The 21,112-nt window shown below is 44.3% G+C and overlaps 1 protein-coding gene across 2 annotated transcripts in view; it reads right to left on the bottom strand.

Annotated features, from left to right (window-relative positions):
- The window catches only part of REPS2 (RALBP1 associated Eps domain containing 2), a 227,760-nt gene extending 211,386 nt beyond the window's left edge, over window positions 1-16,374 (bottom strand). For both annotated transcript variants that reach the window (XM_032620885.1, XM_032620887.1), the window contains exon 1: window positions 16,104-16,374. In XM_032620885.1, coding sequence (XP_032476776.1) covers window positions 16,104-16,337 — 234 coding nt within the window. In that variant the 5' untranslated portion in view covers window positions 16,338-16,374. The remainder of the gene's footprint in view (window positions 1-16,103) is intronic.
- Between the last annotated feature and the right edge of the window lie 4,738 nt (window positions 16,375-21,112).

Genomic DNA, 21,112 nt, shown 5'->3' with positions numbered 1-21,112 from the left:
ATTCTGGAACTAGACAGTGAATATTCTAAAAACTGAATTGTATACTTTAAATGGGTAAGTTGTATGGTATGTGAATTACATCTCAATAAAGCTGTTATTTAAAAATTGGGGAAACGAGAAAAAGGAGAAAACATATTGCTTTAAAATAATTGCACGAATGTTCCAAAGTTGATTATGTTGAGTATGTTAAATCCAAAAGGATGAATGTAGAAGATACAATCTTTATCATACAGAGGATTTACTAAATTGAAATAGCACAATCAGCGCAGGTGGTTTAGTGAGGATTACTAAAGTATCAAATGTTTATGTTGGCTGATAGCCCAAAAGTAGAAAGCAATATAGTTAGAAATAAATAGAGCTGGGGGAATTACAATTACTGACCTAACGAAGGAAACATATTAACTAGTAAAATGATAAAATTCATTACGCTCCCTGATTTGGGAAGGGTTATGAATATCTGTTACGATAAAAACCAATATGGGTATAGAAAGAGAGCTGAAATCGAGTATATTTGAGATATGCCATAGCACAGGAAACTACGCTAGTAAGAACAGTAACAAGTAGAAGAGAGGAAAGTATAATACACACCAAAAGAGAACCTGTACATAAATCCCATCTGCTTTTATTATTCAATACAATCTCCCATTCTAGATGTAGAAGAATAAACAGCAGGGGTTGGCAAACTTCTTCGGTAAATACTCTAGGTCCTATGGGCTATATAGTGTCTGTGAGAACTACTCAGCCCTCCATTCTAGTGCGTATAGGCCACGGACAATATGTAAACATCTGAGTGTGGCTGTGTGCCAAGGAAACTTTGCTTACAGAAACTGAAATTTGAATTTCACGCAATTTGCATGTGTCAAGAAACATTATTTTTATTTTTTCCCAACCCTTTAAAAATTTACAAACCCTTCTTAGCTCATAAGCCATACAAAAAAATATAGGCAACAGGATGGATTTGGCCCATGGGCTGTGTTTGGCCGTCCCCTGGCAGAAGAATGCTTTCAGTATCAGAAACACTTCAACACACTGGCAAGCAAGAAGGAGCAATCAAGTCTTACATAGCACAGTACTTACTCACCAGAAACCAAAAGGCATACTAATAAGTATGCCACATCTGGAAAACAGTGACAAAAACCTTTCAGAATGTTTATGGGAATTAAGTGAGTTAATACACAAAAAAAGTTCTAAGAATAGTACTGGGTACCCAGCAAGCCATTCACCAACTATTTCTGATATCATCAGCAAAAACATATTCATACTGACTCCAAGAGAAAATACAAAGGTAATGAGTCCATTTCTGTAGTAGTACAATGCATATGAGAATTAGAGCAATAACTTTCAAGGCTAAAACTCCAAGCCATGGTATTTCTCGAGAGTCTAAAATTCTAAAAACTAGAGTAAACTTTATTTCAGCACTAGGAAGCTGTTATTTACACATAAGACAAATTTCTAGAAGGAAGGTGAGAGGATGACAAATGTTTGAGAGTTACCACTAAGAAATTGCCCAAAGGATTTTTTTCAAGTAAAATTCAAGATTAGGATCAAGAGTCCATCCTTGGCTACACATGAAACCAATGCTAAAACCAGCAGAGGAAACTGACTTTCATCAAGAATCTGTTCCATTTAAGAACCTGCAAGAAATGAGTATTTGATCAACAGCTCAGAACTCATCTAGTCCACCTGACCACATGCCACATTTGGATTTATAAGGACAAGGCACTTAGGAAGAACCATTTGTTGAAGAATGAGAGAATTATACTACTTGCCCCCCACTCAATCTTGTGTTGCACACCCTGTAGCATCAACAGAAAGAATAGAGAAGACATTTCCTTATCACCATGAGAGGTGGCTTCAATCATATTTACCTGACATGCAAAGAAAGACATAATTCACAATACAGAGCACCACTACCCGCCCTTTACAGATTAAATTGCATTTTGAGAGAGAAGAGCAAATCAATACTCGTTTCTATTTCACAACCTTAAACAATGGAATGCTGACAAAGCACCCTGCTAAACACTCACCCAACCACCTGTCACCAACATCACCCTCGACACAAAGGGCTATTTTTATGTAGTACACTACTGAGGTAGATAATATCCCATTGCCATGGCAACAAGTTTTCCAGAAGATATGCTAGCCCATGAAGAAAGCAAAAAAAAAACCAAGCTATTTCTTTGCATTTGAGTTTACTTTGCAGTATATGAGGAGGATTCTACGTTTTTTAACAGCCTTGGTTTGCTCAACAGGGCCTTGGTGAGTTTGAGCAATGCACAGAGAAATCCTGAGTCTGCGCGCACATGCGTGCAGACACACACACACACACACACACACACACACACACACACACACACACACACACACACACACACAGCTATTTTGGGATGAGGAAAAATCCCTACAGGAATCCTATCCTTCAGGGAAAGAAAAAAGCCAAACTAACACGAGGCCATATCCCTAAATATTATAATACACTTTCCACTCCCCTGAACTAACTCATCTCCAGTTCTAGGGTGCCGTTCCCACCATGTGCAGCCAGTCCTCACAGAAGCTCCCAGAGGCTCCATGGCTGCATGTTTCCCGGTGCCCTGAACAAGAACAAACACTGCAACCGTTGGAAATGCCTGCCCCACTCTGATCGAAAAGCACCCACTCGTACACACCCCCATAGCCTCAAGGCCTCCCGGGAGAAGTGAGAAGAAGCCCTCTCAGCCCTCCTGGAGGGCAGGGCAGCAGGCCGGCCCATCGCGAGTGGACTCCCACTCTCCCCACACCGGCTGTGCCCCCTTCTCCCGAGGATCCAGGGCTCTGGGTCCCAGCCCAGCTGGCACCCTGAGCTGGCTCTTCCTCCATCCGTCCCCCAGAGCCCCCTCCAGCCCCTCGGCCCACACTCTGCACAAGAGGCCAGCCTCCGTGAGCTTCCACATGCAGGCTCCCATGCCTCCGGCCTCCAGCACGGCAGCCAACAGGGGACAGAGCCGGCCACTTGTCCCTCAGCTCCCATCCCACGCCCTCCTGGCCACGGGGCTGCCAATGACCATGCCCTTCCAGACCACTGTTCCTGCAGGCGAAGCACCCTTCGCAGCCCTGACAGCAACATTCCCGCCCCTGGCCCCTCAGAACCAGGGAGGCCGAGGCCGCCAGCCACCACTGCGCTCCACGCCTCCGCGCTCCTGCTCTCAGTCAACCTCTGGGCACACCACGCCTGAGGGACCCTGAGAACCCCAACTGCTGATGGCTTCCTTGGCCTCAAAGTTGAATCGGCCTGGCCCCGAGACTGTCCCTTGTTCTGCTTCACCCTACCACAGAAGCACCTCAGAAACGGTCCAAACCCTACTCAGACACGTGCCCACATGATCACCGCTTCAAGCGAGAACTCCCACACTTAGACAGAACTGCCATGGAAGCAACAGCCTCTCCACTGAGAGGTCATCAGGAAACCCCCCTTTCTTTTTTAGTTTGCCTCTTTAACAAAGACGGAATTCCATAACACGACACTGTAAATTAACTATATTTCAATAAAATGAATTTTTAAAACTTTTTTTTAATTTAAAAACAAAGACTGAATCCCAACCCAGATAATTCTTTAAAGGACTACTAGAAGTCACTTATCTACGTGACTGTGGGCAAGTTACTGAACCTCTGCGCCTCTGTTTTGTTTTCTTCGAACTGAGGATGATAATACCTAACCTAGTGGCTTGGTTGTGAGAATTAAATGACATGAGCGCTCTACAAGTTATAGGACGAGGCCAAGTACATGGTAATCAGTTAATAAATGGTAGCGGCTACCACGACTGTATATATGTGGACACCATATATCTACAACCAGAGTAGATTTTGCCCCAGGGGCATTTGGCAATGTGTGAAAACATTTTTGTGGTTTATTTTTTAAAGGTTGCTTCTCTTTTTTTCTTTTTATTTTTTAATATTTATTTATTTGGCTGCACCGGGTCTTAATTGCGCACATGGGATCTTCGTTGAGGCATGCGGGATCTTTTTGTTGTTCTTGTTGTGGCATGCGGGCTCTTAGCCGTGGCATGTGGGATCTGCTTCCCTGACCAGGGATCGAACCCAGGCCCCCTGCATCGGGAGTGTGGAGTCTTAGCCACTGGACCACCAGGGAAGTCCCTGGAAACATTTTGGTTGTAACAACTGGGGAAGGGACAGATACTAACATCTAGTGAGTAGAGCCCAGGGATGCTGCTAGACATCCTACAATGCATAGGACAGCTTCACTGTAAAGAATGATCTGGCCCAAAGTGTCAATAGTGCTGAGGTGGAGAAACCCTGATCTAGAACAAAGAATAAGTTAAAAGAAGCTAAACATCCACGTGCTAATTTCACTGCTTCACTTCCATTGCCATCTCTCAGTAATAGGACCATAAAACCACCAGAGCGTATGCAAAGGACAGGAGTTAAAACATTTTTAAATAATTTTAAAGAGAGCCTAAAAAAAAAACAAACTCAAAAGGCAAGCACATCAAACATCTCCTGGGGCAAAAAGCTGTTCATGTATAATCATCTGTTTTTCACAAGGCTGACCCTGAACTAAGGGAGAAACAAAGAGATCACTGTATTAAATATGTTCTTTTGAAGGCATCAGGGGCAAACATTATGCATTTAAGAAAGCCTGCTTTGAAAAAACAAACAATTCTTAATTGCTGGCATTTATGGGATTTACTTCAATTAGTCAGTAAATTAACACAGGTGAAACACTTAATCACCCCCAGGAGGCTGAACAAAAATATTTTTCTGTAAACTGAGGGCAAAGTGTTACAAATGAATTAAGTCAAAGCACACATTTACTACTAGCCTAATATTAATAGCCTCTCCTGGTCCTGAATTAAATTATGAGGATAGCTGAGTTTCTCCAGTCTGTAAAAATCACTTTTTCCTGTAAGTCCATGTTCTAGCCAGCCTCTGAAGTAGAGATAATAGTGGTAAATAAAACAGGCCCAATAGCCAGCTGGCGCGTGCTCCAGAGGGGCTCTCTGGAGTGAAGTGAGATTGAGAGGGCCAGACAGAAAGGTCAAGAGCAGAGACGGTTCAGAGCTGGAACTGCAGCACGGACTTGAGGGTGAGGTCCTGGAGGAAGCAGCTGAGCATCCATTCACTCTGGGCTTCCTTCCCCCTTACAGGACAGACAGGGGAGGAGGGGGGAACAAGAGCCTTATGGAATCTCATTCCTGACCCAGACTTGCCAGCACTGCTGCTACCATTCTGACTTTGGAAACAATTAGCTACGTAGAACCGGAATTTCTAGACACCTCACAAGTCTTTCAAGCAGGGCTTCTTAACCACTTTTGTGCTTTGGACCCCCCTTGGGCAGCCTGCATTGACCTCTTCTCAGAATAAATTTAAATGCATAAAAGTAAACACTTAAAATACACAGGATTACTGTATAGCACAGGGAACTCTACTCAATGCTCTGTGGTGATCTAAATGGGAAGGAAATCCAAAAAAGAGGGGATATATGTATACATAGAGCTGATTCACTTTGCTGTACAGTAGAAACTAACACAATATTGTAAAGCAACTATACTCCAACAAAAAATTTTTTTTAAATATACAGGATTATTGGGAATTGCCTGGCAGTCCAGTGGTTAGGACTCGGCACTCTCACTCACAGGGCCCAGGTTCGATCCCTGGTTGAGAAACTAAGATGCTGCAAGCCGAGCAGCACGACCAAAACTAAAATACACAGGACTGTAAACAAAATATATTGAACTACAGCTATCAAATATTTAAAAAAACAAGTTTGTGGTGGAAATACATGTGTTTATTAACACAATGATAAGATCAGCCAGTGTCTACAGCAGGGGTCCCCAACCCCCGGGTTCCTATTAGGAACCAGGCCACACAGCAGGTGAGTGGCCTGCAAGCAACTGAAGCTTCATCTGCTGCTCCCCGTCACTTGCATTACTGCCTGAGCCATTCCCCACCCACCCCCAGAAAACTTGTCTTCCACAAAACCAGTTCCTGGGGCTTCCCTGGTGGTGCAGTGGCTGAGAGTCCATCTGCCAATGCAGGGGATGCCGGTTCGTTCCCCTGTCCGGGAAGATCCCACATGCCGCAGAGCGGCTGGGCCCATGAGCCATGGCTGCTGAGCCTGCGCGTCCGGAGCCCGTGCTCCGCAACGGGAGAGGCCACAACAGTGAGAGGCCCGCGTACCACAAAAAAATAAATAAATAAAATTTAAAATAAAAAACAAAAGTTCTATTTCTATAAGTGATCAAGTCACAGGAATTGCTAATGCTACTGTGGTTTATTGCCTACAATGCATAATAGAAGGAAATGCTCAATATCAGTTAGGGGTCAGTAAAAAGAAAACTGTATTTTTTCCCCACATCTAAATTCAAAGACCCCTCAGAGCTGGACCCAGATTAAAAAGGCCTGCTTTATTCTGTGCAGGAGCGAGCATGCACAGCATTCACATCTGCTTTTCCACTTTTTTTCCCGCCTCCTACTAGTTAAGAGGAAAAGCAAATTGTCTAAAGACTAAAATTGAAAATAATGCCTAAGAAGATTTGCCAGTCCTACTTGGCATAAGAAAATGAATTATGCATGAAAATGTTTTTTTAAAGACAAAGAAATTTGACATGAGTGGCTGAGCAAAAATATATCTATTCTGACCCCCCAAAGCTAACCAGAATAATTTTCTGCTTCAGAAAACTCTGGAAGGCAAGCGTGGTAGAAAGATCCTAAGGTGACCCCCCTTCCAAAAATTCTCACCTCCTGGTAATCTGTGCTTTTTTATAATCCTCTCCCCTTGAGTGCAGGCAGAACCTGTGACTTGCTTTGAACCAAGAGAATATGGCAAGGTGATGGGATGTCGCTCATCTAAGGTGACTGGAGAAAGTGAATCTCCTGCTGGCCTTAAAGAAGCAAACAGTCATGTTGTGAACTGCCTATGGAGAGGGCCATGTGGCAGGGAACTGCGGGTGGCCTCTAGGAGCTGAGGGCTCCAGTCCTAAAATCACAAGGCACTGAATTCTACCAACAACCATGTGACCTTAGAAGAGGTCCCCAGATGCAAAGAGGAAGGCCACCTGGCCAATGCCTTGATTTCAGCTTTGTGAAACCCTGAGCTGAGGACCCAGTTAAGCCATAGAAACAATTAGTAACAAACATGTGTTGTATTAAGCTGCAATTTACATTTCTGGAAATTCATTCCAGAGCAATAAACAACTAGTGCAGTAACCAAAAGACGGGGTGACCTACCATCCAAGTTTGCCTAGGACTGTCTTCGTTTGAAAACGGAAAGTACCATGCCCTAAGAAACAACTCAGTTCTGAGCAACCCAGGTTGGTTGGTTGCTGCTATGGTCTGAATATGTATGTCCTCCCAAAATTCCTATGTTGAAATCCTAATGCTCAGTGTGATAGTATTAGAAAGTGGGGCCTTTGGGAAGTGCTAAGGCCATGAGGGTGGAGCCCTCATGAATGGGATTACTGCCTTATAAAAGAGGCTCCAGAGAGATCCCTAGCCTTTCCCATCATGTGAGGACACAGTGAGAAGTCACAGGCTATGAACCGAGAAGGGAACTCTCACCAGAAGGCAACCACGCTGGCACCTTAGTCTTGGACTTTCAGCCTCAAAAACTGTCAGAAATAATTGTCCGTTGTCTATAAGCCACCCAGTCTGTAGTATTTTGTTATAGCAGCCAGAATGGACTAAGGCAGTCGCCCACTAATAGACGTGTACTGAATAATATAAATACAAAATACTAGACCCTGTGCCTATAGGAAACAAACAGAAAGTTTGAAAAAACCTGGAAAGGAACCAAACCCTCTTTTAAAAGTTACCAGTAATTAGCAAAACAACTCAAGGGAATTCCCTGGCGGTCCAGTGGATAGGATTCCAGGCTTCCACTGCCAGGGAAGGCTGGGGGGGGTGGGCGGTGTCAATCCCCAATCGGAAACTAAGATCTCGTAAGCTGTGTGGCACAGCCTTTAAAAAAAAAACCTCAAGATTTCCTCAAAACCAATTTTCTATACCCTTAAAGTAGAGCATTCCCCAGTTATGTGTGGGAAACTAGGACAATGTTCAAATCCAGCTTGCATTTCTAGTCTTCACGTTGTTTTTCAATTTCCCTATTGGTTGCCCCAGATGATTTATTTTAAATCAGTACTCAAACATCATTACCTTAAAGACTGGCAATGGCTCAATGATATGAAACCATCATTCACTCTTTTTTTTTTTTTTTTTTGCGGTACGCGGGCCTCTCACTGTTGTGGTCTCTCCCGTTGCGGAGCACAGGCTCCGGACGCACAGGCTCAGCGGCCATGGCTCACGGGCCCAGCCGCTCCGCGGCACGTGGGATCTTCCCGGACTGAGGCACGAACCCGTGTCCCCCATATCGGCAGGCAGACTCTTAACCACTGTGCCACCAGGGAAGCCCCCCATCATTCACTCTTGCCATTTAACCATAAGCCACAGGTATTAAACCCATGCATGTTCCCATCCCCTCTGACCATCCCCAGGTTCCCTCCTTAAAGATAAACCCTATGGAATCATATGATGTCTGAGACTTGCTTCAGGATAAAAGAGGGGGCAAGGAACAAGGTAGGAATGCAGATGGAATGGAATTGACCGAGTATTGATGGTTGTTGAGCAGGGGTGGCAAGTGCAGAGGAGTTTAATGTATTAGTCTATCTGTTTGCTTGTTTCCATTTTTTTAAAAATTAGAAAAAAGCAAGCCTATGACACCCTAATCAATTAACTGTACTGTAACACTATCAACAATACCAGTGTGCTTTCTCTATCTAAGAAGGCATTTTGAATGTTTGTACATGTTTAGAACAGTTCCCTAGTCATGTAACATTCTATATATATATTTTTTAAAATGCCACCTACTTTCCATAAGCATAAAGGTCTCTACAGCCATTGGGACTTCCCTGGTGGCGCAGCGGTTAAGCATCCGCCTGCCAGTGCAGGGGACACGGGTTCAAGCCCTGATCTGGGAAGATCCCACATGCCGTGGAGCAACTAAGCCCGTGTGTCACAACTACTGAATCTGCACTCTAGAGCCTGCGAGCCACAACTACTAAAGCCCACGTGCTGCAACTACTGAAGCCTGTGTGCCTAGAGCCCGTGCTCCACAACAAAGAGAAGCCAGCGCAACGAGAAGCCCGCACACCGCAACAAAGAGTAGCCCCTGCTCGCCGCAACTAGAGAAAGCCCGCGCACAGCAACGAAGACCCAACACAGCCAAAAATAAATAAAAATAAATAAATTTATTAATAAATAAATAAATGAGGCATTGTAAGAGCAGGTAATGAAGATTTTTTAAAAAGAAACATAAATGAACTACAGCTACCTGTGTCAACAAGGGCAAACCTCAAAAACAAAACAATGAGAGGAAAAGCAAGTTGCGGAAGGTTACGGAGTACTATACTCCTCCTTCTGAGTTGAAAAGCCATACAAAACAATTTATCATTTTAGTGACACATGTGTATATATATACATGTATGTACACACTATATATATACACACACATATAGCTATAATAAAAGTACAAAAACGTTTCAAATCATGCACACCAAATTCAGGACAGTAGTAACCTCTGAGGTGAGCAGGAAGGGGAATGGGACCAGAGAAGGGGTCACAGGAAACTTTCACACTAACTGGGCTGTTTTACTTCTTATGCTGAGTAGTGGGTACACACTTATTGTTGGGTAGTCCTCTAGTTTTACACACCAGAAATTTTTTTTTATAAGAGTTAACAAGGTACTATTATGCAAATGTCCTCCTTTTAACCAGACAATGGTATGGCTCTGGAACTTCCTTTATCTGCTGGCATTCATTCTCTTTTACAAAAAAAGAACACTGTTTATCTCAAAAGCACATATTCCAAGTTACCCTTTTAGCATGCTGGCCTCTATCTCCCTAAAGCATATGCTACAAAGGGATATGATATAAAGATGTAAAAACAGAAAACTGTTTCATTTGCATTAAAAAAATAGTTCTGGCTAATAATCCAACAACTGGAAGAAGTTCACAAGAATTTTGTCTTTTGCCTATAGTTGTTTTTAACGATTAAACAGTTGCGTTAAAGAATTACAAGAAAACCCTTAAATATGAGTTCTTCCCAAAGGTGAGTCCGTGCGCAGAAATTTTTTAAATATCCTCTACTTCTCCTAGCTTTGTTTTACTTCTTTTCCTCAATCAAAGCCACTCAAACAATCAGACATTACTTACTGGCTTTTTTCCCATTCAATAATTTCCCCTGATAATACGAAATCAACAGTGTTTCATAACTATTTCCCTTAAAGTCTAAGAGTTAACTGTCAAGTCAGCGAAAGACAAATAATGTATGCATGATCTCACTTTTATGTGGAATCTAAAAACAAACCAACCAACAAAAAACTGGAACTCATAGATACAGAGAACAGATTGGTAGTTGCCAGAGGTGGGGGTGAGTGAAATGGGTGAAGGTGGTCAAAAGGCACAAACTTCCACTTATGGGACCTCCCTGGTGGTCCAGTTAGTAAGACCCCGCCCTCCCAATGCAGGGGGCCCGGGTTCGATCCCTGGTCGGAGAACTAGATCCCACATGCATGCCCCAAATAAGAAGTCCACATGCCACAGCTGAAGATGCCGCATGCTGCAACAAAGGATCCTACATGCTGCAATGAAGATCCCACATGCCGAAACTAAGACCTGGCCCAGCCAAAATAAATAAATATTAAAAAAAAAACTTCCAGTTATAAAATAAGTAAGTCCTGGGGATGTCATGTATAGCATGGTGACTAAAATTGATAATACTGTATTATGTATGTGAAAGATGTTGCAAGTAAATCATAAAAGTTCTCATCACAAGAGAGAAATTTTTGTTAACTATGTTTGCTGATGGATATCAGCTAGACTTACTGTGATGATCATTTCGCAACACATACAAATATTGAATCATTATGTTATATACTTGAAACTAATACATCATATGTCAATTATATCTCAATAAAAAATATTATCTGAAAACAGTTAACCATATAAAAATGAAAACTGGGGGCTTCCCTGGTGGCGCAGTGGCTGAGAGTCCGCCTGCCGATGCAGGGGACGCGGGTTCATGCCCCGGTCCGGGAAAATCCCATATGCCGCGGAACGACTGGGCCCGTGAGCCATGGCCGCTGAGCCTGCGCGTCCAGAGCCTGTGCTCCGCAAGGGGAGAGGCCGCAGCAGTGAGAGGCCCGCATACCGCAAAAAAAAAAAAAAAAAAAAGAAAAAAGAAAACTAATTATAATGACTACTTGAAATATGCACAGCATTCTCAAAGACTAAGACACCATCCTGAAAGACAGATATTATAAAGGAGTCTATATAGTTTGTTAATTCATTACATCAAGCAGAAAACTTGCCAGTTTAAGGTAGATACTTTTGTTCTAGCTGTTATATTTTCTTACTCAAGCCCTAAAAAATAAAAACATTTGCACTGCGGGACTTCCTTGGCGGTCCAGTGGTTAGGACTCAGCGCCTTCACTGCCAAGGGCCCGGGTTCGATCCCTGGTCAGGGAACTAAGATCCCACAAGCCCCGTGGCAAGCAAGCAAGAAATAAATAAAACATCTGCTTTGGAATGTAAGCTCTGTGAGGACAGGGGTTGTGTTTGATTCACAGCTGTAACCTCAGCATCTAGAACAGTGCCTGATGCACAAAAGAAACTCAGATACCTCAAATACACATCCAACCCAAGTCTATGCATTCTAGTAAAATGCTGGCCTTTCAATACCAATGAAATACTTCACAACCTGGGAAACCAATCACTCTAACATCTATAGCTCTTTGTCTTGAAGTATTAAACAAAAACTATTTACCTGTTTCTCAGACATCCATATTTACTTTTTCTAATTTCAGTGTTTTACTCTAACATTTTTGTACCTAGTACTAGAATCCTGTTTTAAAATAAATCACGACTTCCCTGGTGGCACAGTGGTTGGGAATCCGCCTGCCAATGCAGGGGACACGGGTTCGAGCCCTGGTCCAGGAAGATCCCACATGCCGCGGAGCAACTAAGCCCGTGAGCCACAACTACTAAGCCCACGTGCCACAACTAGTGGAGCCCGTGCACCTAGAGCCCATGCTCCACAACAGGAGAAGCCACCACGATGAGAAGCCCACACACCACAACGAAGAGTAGCCCCACTTCGCCGCAACTAGAGAAAGCCCACGCGCAGCAACGAAGACCCAACACAGCCATAAATAAATAAATAAATAAATAAATTTATTACAAAATAATAAAATACATCAACACCTCTCTATAAAGAGACCAAAACGCCTTTCAAAATAAGCTATTATGATGCACTTAAATATAATCCAAGACAGAAAATAAGCATATGGAAAGATCCTAAACATCATATGTCTCTAGGGAATTGCAAATTACATCAACAAGATACCACTATATACCTATGAGAATGGTGAAAATCTAGAACACTGACAACACCACGTGTTGATGAGGATATAGAGCAAGAGGACCTCTCATTCATTCCCGGGGGATTGCAAATGGTACAGCCACTCTGGAAGACAGCTTGGCAGTTTCTTACAAAACTAAACTCACTCCTACCATATGATCCAACAATCACACTTACTGGTATCTACCCAAAGGGGTTGAAAACTTAAATGCACACAGATGCTTACAGCAACTGTAAGCAATCCATAACTGCCAAAACTTGAAAGCAACCAAAATGTCCTCCAGTATGTGAATGGATAAATTGTGGTACATCCAGACAATGGAATATTATTCAGCACTAACAAGAAATAAGCCATCAAGCTATGAAAAAACATGGAGGAATCTTAAGTGCATACTACTAAATGAAAGAAGCCAATCTGAAAAGATTACATACTGTGTGATTCCAACTATACGACGTTTTGGGAAAAGGCAAAACTCTGGAAACAGTAAAAAAGATCAGTGGTTGCCAGGGTTTGGGAGTAAGAACAAGGGATGAATAAGTAGGGCACAGAGGATTTTTAGGGCAGTGAAACTACTCTGTATGATACTACAATGATGGATACATGTCATTATACATTTGTCCAAAACCAAAGAATGTACATCACCAAGAATAAACCATAATGTAAACTATGGACTCTGGGTGATTATGATATACCAATGCAGGTTCACCAATTGTAAAAAATGTACCCCTCTGGTGGGGTGTTGATAATGGGGGAGGCTGGGCATGTGTGGGGCAGGGTGTATATGGGAACTCTGTGTACCTTCCCCTCAATTTTACTGTGAACCTAAAACTGCTCTGACAAGATAAAGTCTATTAAAAATATATACATATGTATTTCAACTGAAAACAAAATCCCTAAGATAACTCACTTCCATAACAAAGTAATAGGTATAGTGGTTTATTTTTATTCCAAGGAGGAGACAAAGTAAAGTATTTTTATAGAACATTTGCTTCAGGTAAGATTTTCAACCTTCCTGGAACATTATGGTAATCTTAACTGTATGCTTATTAAAAAGAAAAAAAATCTGTTACCATAGAAACTACCAGGGCTAGTTAATGACTCCATGACTTGGGCAGTTATACCTGTTGGGTCACTTAATTAAACTTACAGGTTCCTGTTTAACAGAGAAAGGCTAAAAACATCTACATCTGTTTAAAGAGAGGCTAAAACACTCATGGGGTAGTGCAAATCAGGATAAATGGAGTGCACGTGTGTACTGGGAGCACACACACCCAGACACACCACACCACACACCACCAAAGTGGTCAGTAAAAATTAGGTGGCTGCCGGCTGCTGGCTTTGGTTTGAATCTCTTCTGATTACATTTCTCTGTCCAGGATGCCTTTGATGTTCATGTTCACCTGTACGAAGAATATTGGGTTACTGCATTGCGTTAAGTTAATGGGGAAGGATATATTTTGTTTTGCTGGGCTGAATAAGGGAGCTTTAAAGCTCTGAGAGATTTACCACAAGCAATATTCTAGGGATGTCCCCTTTTGCCAGCATCTTTTGCAAGCAGGTTTCGACTAGACATCAAGAATATAATCTCATCCATACAATGGCACTGTGCCTTGAGTTCTTTTTTTTTTTTTTTTTTTGTGGTACGCAGGCCACTCACTGTCGTGGCCTCTCCCGTTGCGGAGCACAGGCTCCGGACGCGCAGGCTCAGCGGCCATGGCTCACGGGCCCAGCCACTCCACGGCATGTGGGATCTTCCCGGACCAGGGCACAAACCCGTGTCCCCTGCATCGGCAGGCGGACTCACAACCACTGCGCCACCAGGGAAGCCCAGTTCTTTTTAAATCTTAAACACCTCAAGGGAGCATAAGTTCTCACACCAGGAAAGCCCCTTCCCCAAGTCCTTAGGAGAAGTCAACCAACATAATTCATATTTAATATGCCCACCATCTCTTATCACACTCCATATATTACTGACAACAAAATAAGCCTTAACAGGTGCCCAGCTGTCACTTACTTGCTGTGTGGCCTCAGTCACTTACTCCTCTTTCAGTTGAGAAACAGCAACAGCATTTAATAAATTTATTATGCTTGGGAGTATTCTGAGGGCCTCATGTAATAGCTGTGGTTTGTGTTTTAAAATATTGACTTTTCCTCTACCTGGTCTAGCTTAACTGCTCAACAACAGAGGCTGAACTGTCTCCATAGCAAGGACTTCTTAAGGGACAAACAGCCATGTTAAGGTCTGTGAATACTAATTATATCTTCAGAAATCTTGAATTCTGAAAAGTGAGAGATTACAGGGTGGCTAAAGTTATGCTCACAAACAGACAGAGTGTATGCATGCCCCAGAAGTATAAAATGCAGTCAAGTGATTAAAAAAAGTCTACACACACAATGATATTATAAGTGAACCATAAAACCCTCAATACTCCTTTGGAACTGGATTTTAAAATACCACTCCCCACTTGAAATATACAACTGATGTTAACGTTCATACTGACTCCAGCTTTTAAGAAAAGGTTCATTTCACATTTGGGGCCTGATATTAAGAATCACCAGGCTTCCCTGGTAGTTCAGTAGTTAAGAATCCGCCTGCCAATGCAAGGGACGCAGGTTCGAGCCCTGGTCCGGGAAGATCCCACATGCCGCGCAACAACTAAGCCCGTGCGCCACAACTACTGAGCCTGCGCTCTACAGCCTGTGAGCCACAACTACTAAGCCCATGCTCCACAATTACTGAAGCCCGAGTGCCTAGAGCCGATGCTCTGCAACGAAGAGTAGCCCCAGCTCACAGCAACTACAGAAAGCCCGCATGCAGCAACGAAGACCCAATGCACCCAAAAATAATTTTTTAATAGTCATTAATTCTAAAAAAAAAAAGAAAAGGAAAGCACAAAACAAAAACAGTATCTACTGTGCATCATCCGCCTCCTTTTTCAGGTACGGAGCAGCCAAAAGGATGTAGCTATGACACAATTACTTTGTAATTCTATTTCAAGTCCAAATAATGATAAGACGGGAAACTACAACTGTCCCCCACGGTGGACGTCTGGGGTCACCTCTAGCCCTAAATAGGGAGTTTGTCTCTGCCTTGACAGACGTCCTCTTGCAGCCCTGTGTCCCTGTTCTGCAATTTGTCATTAGACTTGCCAGTTTAATTCTAATATGCAGAAATATGTTACCGGGCAAATATAGATAGTAGATACGTATATATTACAAGTAGTATATAAAGCGGACAACATTCAGTGGTGGGCCCCCGGCCCTACAGACAAACACATACCCTTCAAGTTCCAATCCTGCAAGCGCCCACCCACCCAGGAGAGGGAAGGGCAGGAGCCTCGAGCAGAGGTTAAACCAGACATGAGCCAAAACAAACACCACTTCCAGAACAAGGCAAACTTTGGGTCTGGGAGGCTGCAGAGCCCCAGAAACGGCCGGGGAGAGGAGGGAGTGTCCGTCAGCCTCAGGGGAGGAAGATGAGGAGCGCACCCAGCATTGCTGAGCTGCGGAGGAGGCTGGTGTCCCCTGGGGGACAAGGGCGTCGCCGCCATTCCCGGCTGCGAAGCCCCTCTTCTCCGCAACCTGGCCAAGGCCTCTGGGTGCCTGTCGGTAGCCCTGTCGCCCCACCCCGCCCCCCTGTCCCCGTAGAAATGGTCCCCACAGACCCACAGGGGCAGGGGCGCGGGGACCTACCTGGTGCAGCGTCTCGGCGGGCAGCTGCGACGCCCGGAACAGGTCGGCCACGGGGCCCGAGGCTGCGGTGGACGCGCCGGGGGCGGCCCTGGCGGCCTCAGGGGGCCCGGACCCGGGGCCCCCGCCTGCGGCGCCGGCGCAGCGCGCGAAGAGCTCAGAGTAGCACTGCTGCTCGCCCTCGCTCAGCAGCAGTGGCGGTCCAGAGCCGCAGCCCCCGCTTGCTGCCGCCTCCATGGAGCCTGAAAGGGGGCCCAGCGGAGCACCGTCCCCGGTTGAGGCGCCGCCGCCTTCACCACAGCCTCCGCCGCTTCAGCCTCGGCCTTAGCCGCCGCCGCCCCGACGCCCCGCAGCTGCCGCGCGGCCGCTTCCTCCCGGCGCGCGCCGGCCCCGCCCCCGGACTTGAATGTTGTGCCTCCGCCGCGCGGCACATGGAGACAGGCGCGGCGCGGCCCAATCACGGCCTGGGATCGCACCCCGGCCCCGCCCCGCCCCGCCCCGCCCCGTGCGCGCCGGGCCAGGTAAGTAACTCCGCGCGCCTCCCGCCTTACGGACGGTCACCTGCTCAGCTCGCGCTGCAGAGTCTAGAGGGCAGGAGCCAGCGCTGTTCCGCGTCCACCCTGCGCGAGAGGGGCATCTTTGGCCCTTCTCCCTGGCCGGGAAGGGGAACATCTAGACCCACCTGGAGAATGGTGCTTTTCATGGGGCGGGAAAGGCTGTGGTGTTTTCTCCCTAGGACGCTGGAGCAAGTGTAGTGCCCACGACACGCCGTGCCCTTCCCAGAAAGGGACGAGGCATGGGAAATTAGGCTTCGCTTTTTCCATGACAGTACCCCTTATGTCCTGAAAAGCTGGAGGGCAGAGATCTCCATACGAACCAGGGTCCCATTGACTCCTATAGTGTTCTAGGTGGCGACGGGGTTAGGCCACTTTCTCAGCCAAGGCTCAAACCTGGAGTTGAGCCTTAAAAAGGAATAACATCGGTTAGTGTTAAACACTAGAGTAATAGGAGTGAAAAGGGCCCTGGGAAAAATTGCATGTGTATATGCATTAAGCCTGGCTGGGAAACACTAACCCAAGCGAAAACAATCAGTCCAGGGTTAAACACTAAACACTGGATAGATAGATAGATAGATAGATAGAGATATATCATTCACCCCAAATAGTGTTATTTTAATTAAAAACAAAACAAAAACCATCTCAGGAAATAGCACTGATGATAACAAATATACTTTAGTATTTTGATCAACTAAAATAAGGACCAAGGACAGGAAGAGAGGAAAAGAAAAAGGAAGGTAAAGACGGGGGGAAGGGGAAAAGTGAAGAGAGATACATAAGAAGAAAAAAGAAAAATTATGTCAATTCATAATTGATAGCCAAAGTAATATTTGGAATCTGTAAAAAATGAAATAGAGAAAGAGGATCCCCAAAATCACTAAGATTTCCTTATACCATTTTTTGCTTCAGACCTGCCAGGAGAGAATTAAGACAGTGGTAGGTTTGGAGAGAAGTGTACCAAAAGAATAGGTAAGTTAAGGAACAGCAAAGACTAACTTAGTTGGGGAATTTCTGCTTCAAAATCCCACCACCATATTGTATTTTCCACAACTGTAAAACCTTCTCAGGAAAACTGGAAGCCAAGGGATCATGTTTATTCTTTTCCTACCTTTCCCTTTGTGGTCAGACTTCCCTGAGAATGGCCCACCATTCTAACAAAGGTGAGAAAGGGACCCATGCCCCGTGATAAACGCCAAACCCCACTTTTCCCTGTGACTCCTGCAAAAAGAAATGTGAGATATAACAATCCCTAACATTCATATAGTTCATACTACGATGTCTATTTAAGCCTCATAGTACCTCTCTGGGGTAGGCTGGTTTCCCATTTTAATCTCCATTTTGCAGATGAGAAAATGGATGCAAAGATGGTGTGATTTGCCCAGCTGAATACTAGATTCCGAGCTGATCTTTGTTACTCAAGTCAGTTTAATAAATTTGACAGATACTTATTAAGCACTGCAGAGATGGGTAGGAGGTCTCACAGCTGTGCCTATCAATCCATCAGTCAACCCTTATGGGTAGATGAAGAAGTATTAACCCTCTTCCTACTAGAGTACTGTGAGAGATTTAAAAAAAAAAAAAAAAGACGTGTTGCCACCTCACTGGGAAAGACAAAACTAACACAACAAATAAAAACAAACAATAAAAGACAATATATAATTAAGTGCTAAACTGTGTACCCCAGGCTAAGTGCTGTGGGAGTTTAGAGAAAAGAGAAAATCTATGAGCCAGAGCTCAACCAGGAAGGCTTGACGGAGGGGGTTCAAGATGGTTGTTGACTAATGGCTGGGTTGGGGAGGTGAAAGGACAGGAGAGGGAGGAGTCCCAAAGACTTGGCGCCCAGGAAGTGAGGAGTGAGAAATGCAGGTGGGGCCAGGAGGGAGGGGCAGCCTCTGATGCGCTGTGACAAGCCCGAAGGAAGCTGCTCCATGAAGGACGAGAGGCACAGCCAGAAGTGACCCAACAGCAGCAACGTTTTAACCCAGGACACAGGAGGAAAAAATGGCATTTTTTAAATGTTTTAGTATCTAAGGAATGCCAAGTACTGGTCTTTATTTCTACAACAGTTTTCTGAATAGAAGAAATAGTTATCAAACTGCAAAATAAACACAGATAAGAATGTAGAAACTAGAAACACTGATAGCCCTTTAAGGCTGAAGGTAAACAAGAACATTTTAGAAGAGAATTTCTTTATCCTTTTTGCAGTTCTAAACCTACACACTAGGACTTCCCTGGTGGTCCAGTGGGTAAGACTCCAAGCTCCCGATGCAGGGGGCTGGGTTCGATCCCTCATAGGGAGAATTCTATTTGGCTTCTCTGAGCTTCAGAATTGGCATGAGTGATACTGAGATACTTTAGATTATATCTCAAAGATTGGTGAACTTTAAAAAGTACTTATTGAGGGACTGACCAATGTAAACACTGAACAATCTACTTGTTCGGCTGATTTTAACTTTCTTTTTTTCTAAAAGTGAAGAAAGGTAGATCTTTTTTTTTTAACATCTTTATTGGAGTAGAAAGGTAGATCTTTAACAGTGTTAGAGGGAATCCTATTCCCCTGGCCTCATTTTATTGTGAGAAAATTTCCTGTCTACTCCGCAGGAGGGAATATGGATGAAGTAACATTGGTGCTTCTCCCAGCTCCTCTCATTTACTCTTCTCCAAGGAAGAAGTGACGGAGGGAGAAGAAACTGATCATTCCCGGTTCCAGCATTGTCTCTATCTTTTTCTGTCTCTGTCCGTGTGTGTGCGTGTGTGTGTGTGTGTGTGTGTATCTCTGTCCTTCTCTTGCTATCTCTCTTGCTCTTTCAAGCTCTCTCTCAAGCTCTCTCCACCACCACCACCCCTGAATTGTGCTGCCCTCAGAGGAGACGCCACTCTACCCCTGATTCCACATGGCAAGCGCACCTATTGGGGGCCACTCACTGTTCTCACTTGAAAGACTTGATGGGAAAAGATAACATCTTCCTTGCAACTTGAAAGGAGAGGGTCTGTTGTGTAGACACTCTGACGCAGGGAAGAAAGGGGGTAGGGAGAGTAAGAAGAAGCCTGATTGTGGCCACAAACCCAATCGGAATCTCCAGTCCAACTCCAGCAACAATGAAGCTGATGTTGGCCACGTGAACCTTACCTAATTCTTCCTACAATCCTAGAGAAAGAGAGGGGTTTGAGTACTAATGATGATGGAATCTTACAAGTAACTGTCTCCCATAAAAAAAATTTTGAATATCTGTGAAATTATATCCTCTACATACCCGTGTGTGTGAGTGTGTGTCTGTGTGTGATAATTTGCCCGCTTCCTTCCTATACCAACTCCATCCTCTGAAACAAAACTTGACACATTGAGAAGGTGGCTCTTCTCAAGCAACAAACAGCTTGTTCTCAGCAGCCCGGCTGGCCTCTTACGTGAGGTATCAGACAGTTCACCTTTCTCCATGGAATGAAGCTTTTGGTAGCCCTGGGAATGGCCGAAGAGCTGAGCAGAAATGTTAAAAAACTGTGCACTGGGAAAGTCCAACAGTTATGTCACACAAACTGGAGCCAACAGTTCTCACTCCTTGTTAACAATAGGAAGCTGTCTAACCTTGGGAAAGCAGCTTCCTGCTTTGTTTCCATGAACAGGATTTTGGATAATTATCTTAGCCATATATTTTCACGGTGTTTTTTTTTTAATCACCCATAATACTCAGACTTTTGGAGAATTTTTCTATGTTTTAAAGGAATAAGAAAAAAATTCTTACTTTAGTTATCCAGCACTTCCGTCATCACAGATTTGAGCTAGGATTATTATTGATAATAAATTGATAGAATTCTGAAAATCAAATTTTCAGAAGCTATTCATGTTTCTTAAAAATGGAAGATTTAGGACTTCCCTGGTGGTCCAGTGGTTAAGACTCCGCGCTCCCAGTGCAGGGGGCTCGGGTTCAATCCCTGGTAAGGGAACTAGATCCTGCATGCCATAACTAAGAGCCCGCATGCTACAACTAAAAGATCCTGCATGCCACAACTAAAAAAAGATCCCGTGTACCACAACTAAGACCCAGCGCAGCCAAATAAATAAATATATTTTTTTAAATGAAGGGTTTGTGGGAATTCCCTGGCGGTCTAGTGGTTAGGGCTCCACGCTTCCACTGCAGGGGGCACAAGTTCAACCCCTGGTCAGGGAACTAAGATCCTGCATGCCACGTGGCCAAAAAAAAAACAAAACAGAAGGTTCACTAGATGAGTCGGGGTAGGCTAAATACTGAAACAACCTGGAAAGTCTTAGTGGGTTAACATAATCATGTTTTGTTTCTTGCTCGTGCCACAGTCCAACAAGGGTTGGTGGAGGCAGGGTGGATCACTTCGTGTTCATCAGGGACACTATCTGGTAGCTCCTCCATCCCCTGGGAACTCAAAATCTGCCACTAGATGCTCTGCATCTGGCAGAAATAAAAATAAAGGGAGGGGGAGCTC

The sequence above is a fragment of the Phocoena sinus genome, chromosome X (genome assembly GCF_008692025.1).
Source record: "Phocoena sinus isolate mPhoSin1 chromosome X, mPhoSin1.pri, whole genome shotgun sequence".
In the NCBI taxonomy this organism is placed as follows: domain Eukaryota; kingdom Metazoa; phylum Chordata; class Mammalia; order Artiodactyla; family Phocoenidae; genus Phocoena; species Phocoena sinus.
The sequence above is the reverse complement of the archived record's forward strand: the minus strand, read 5'-3'. Positions and strand labels throughout refer to the sequence as shown.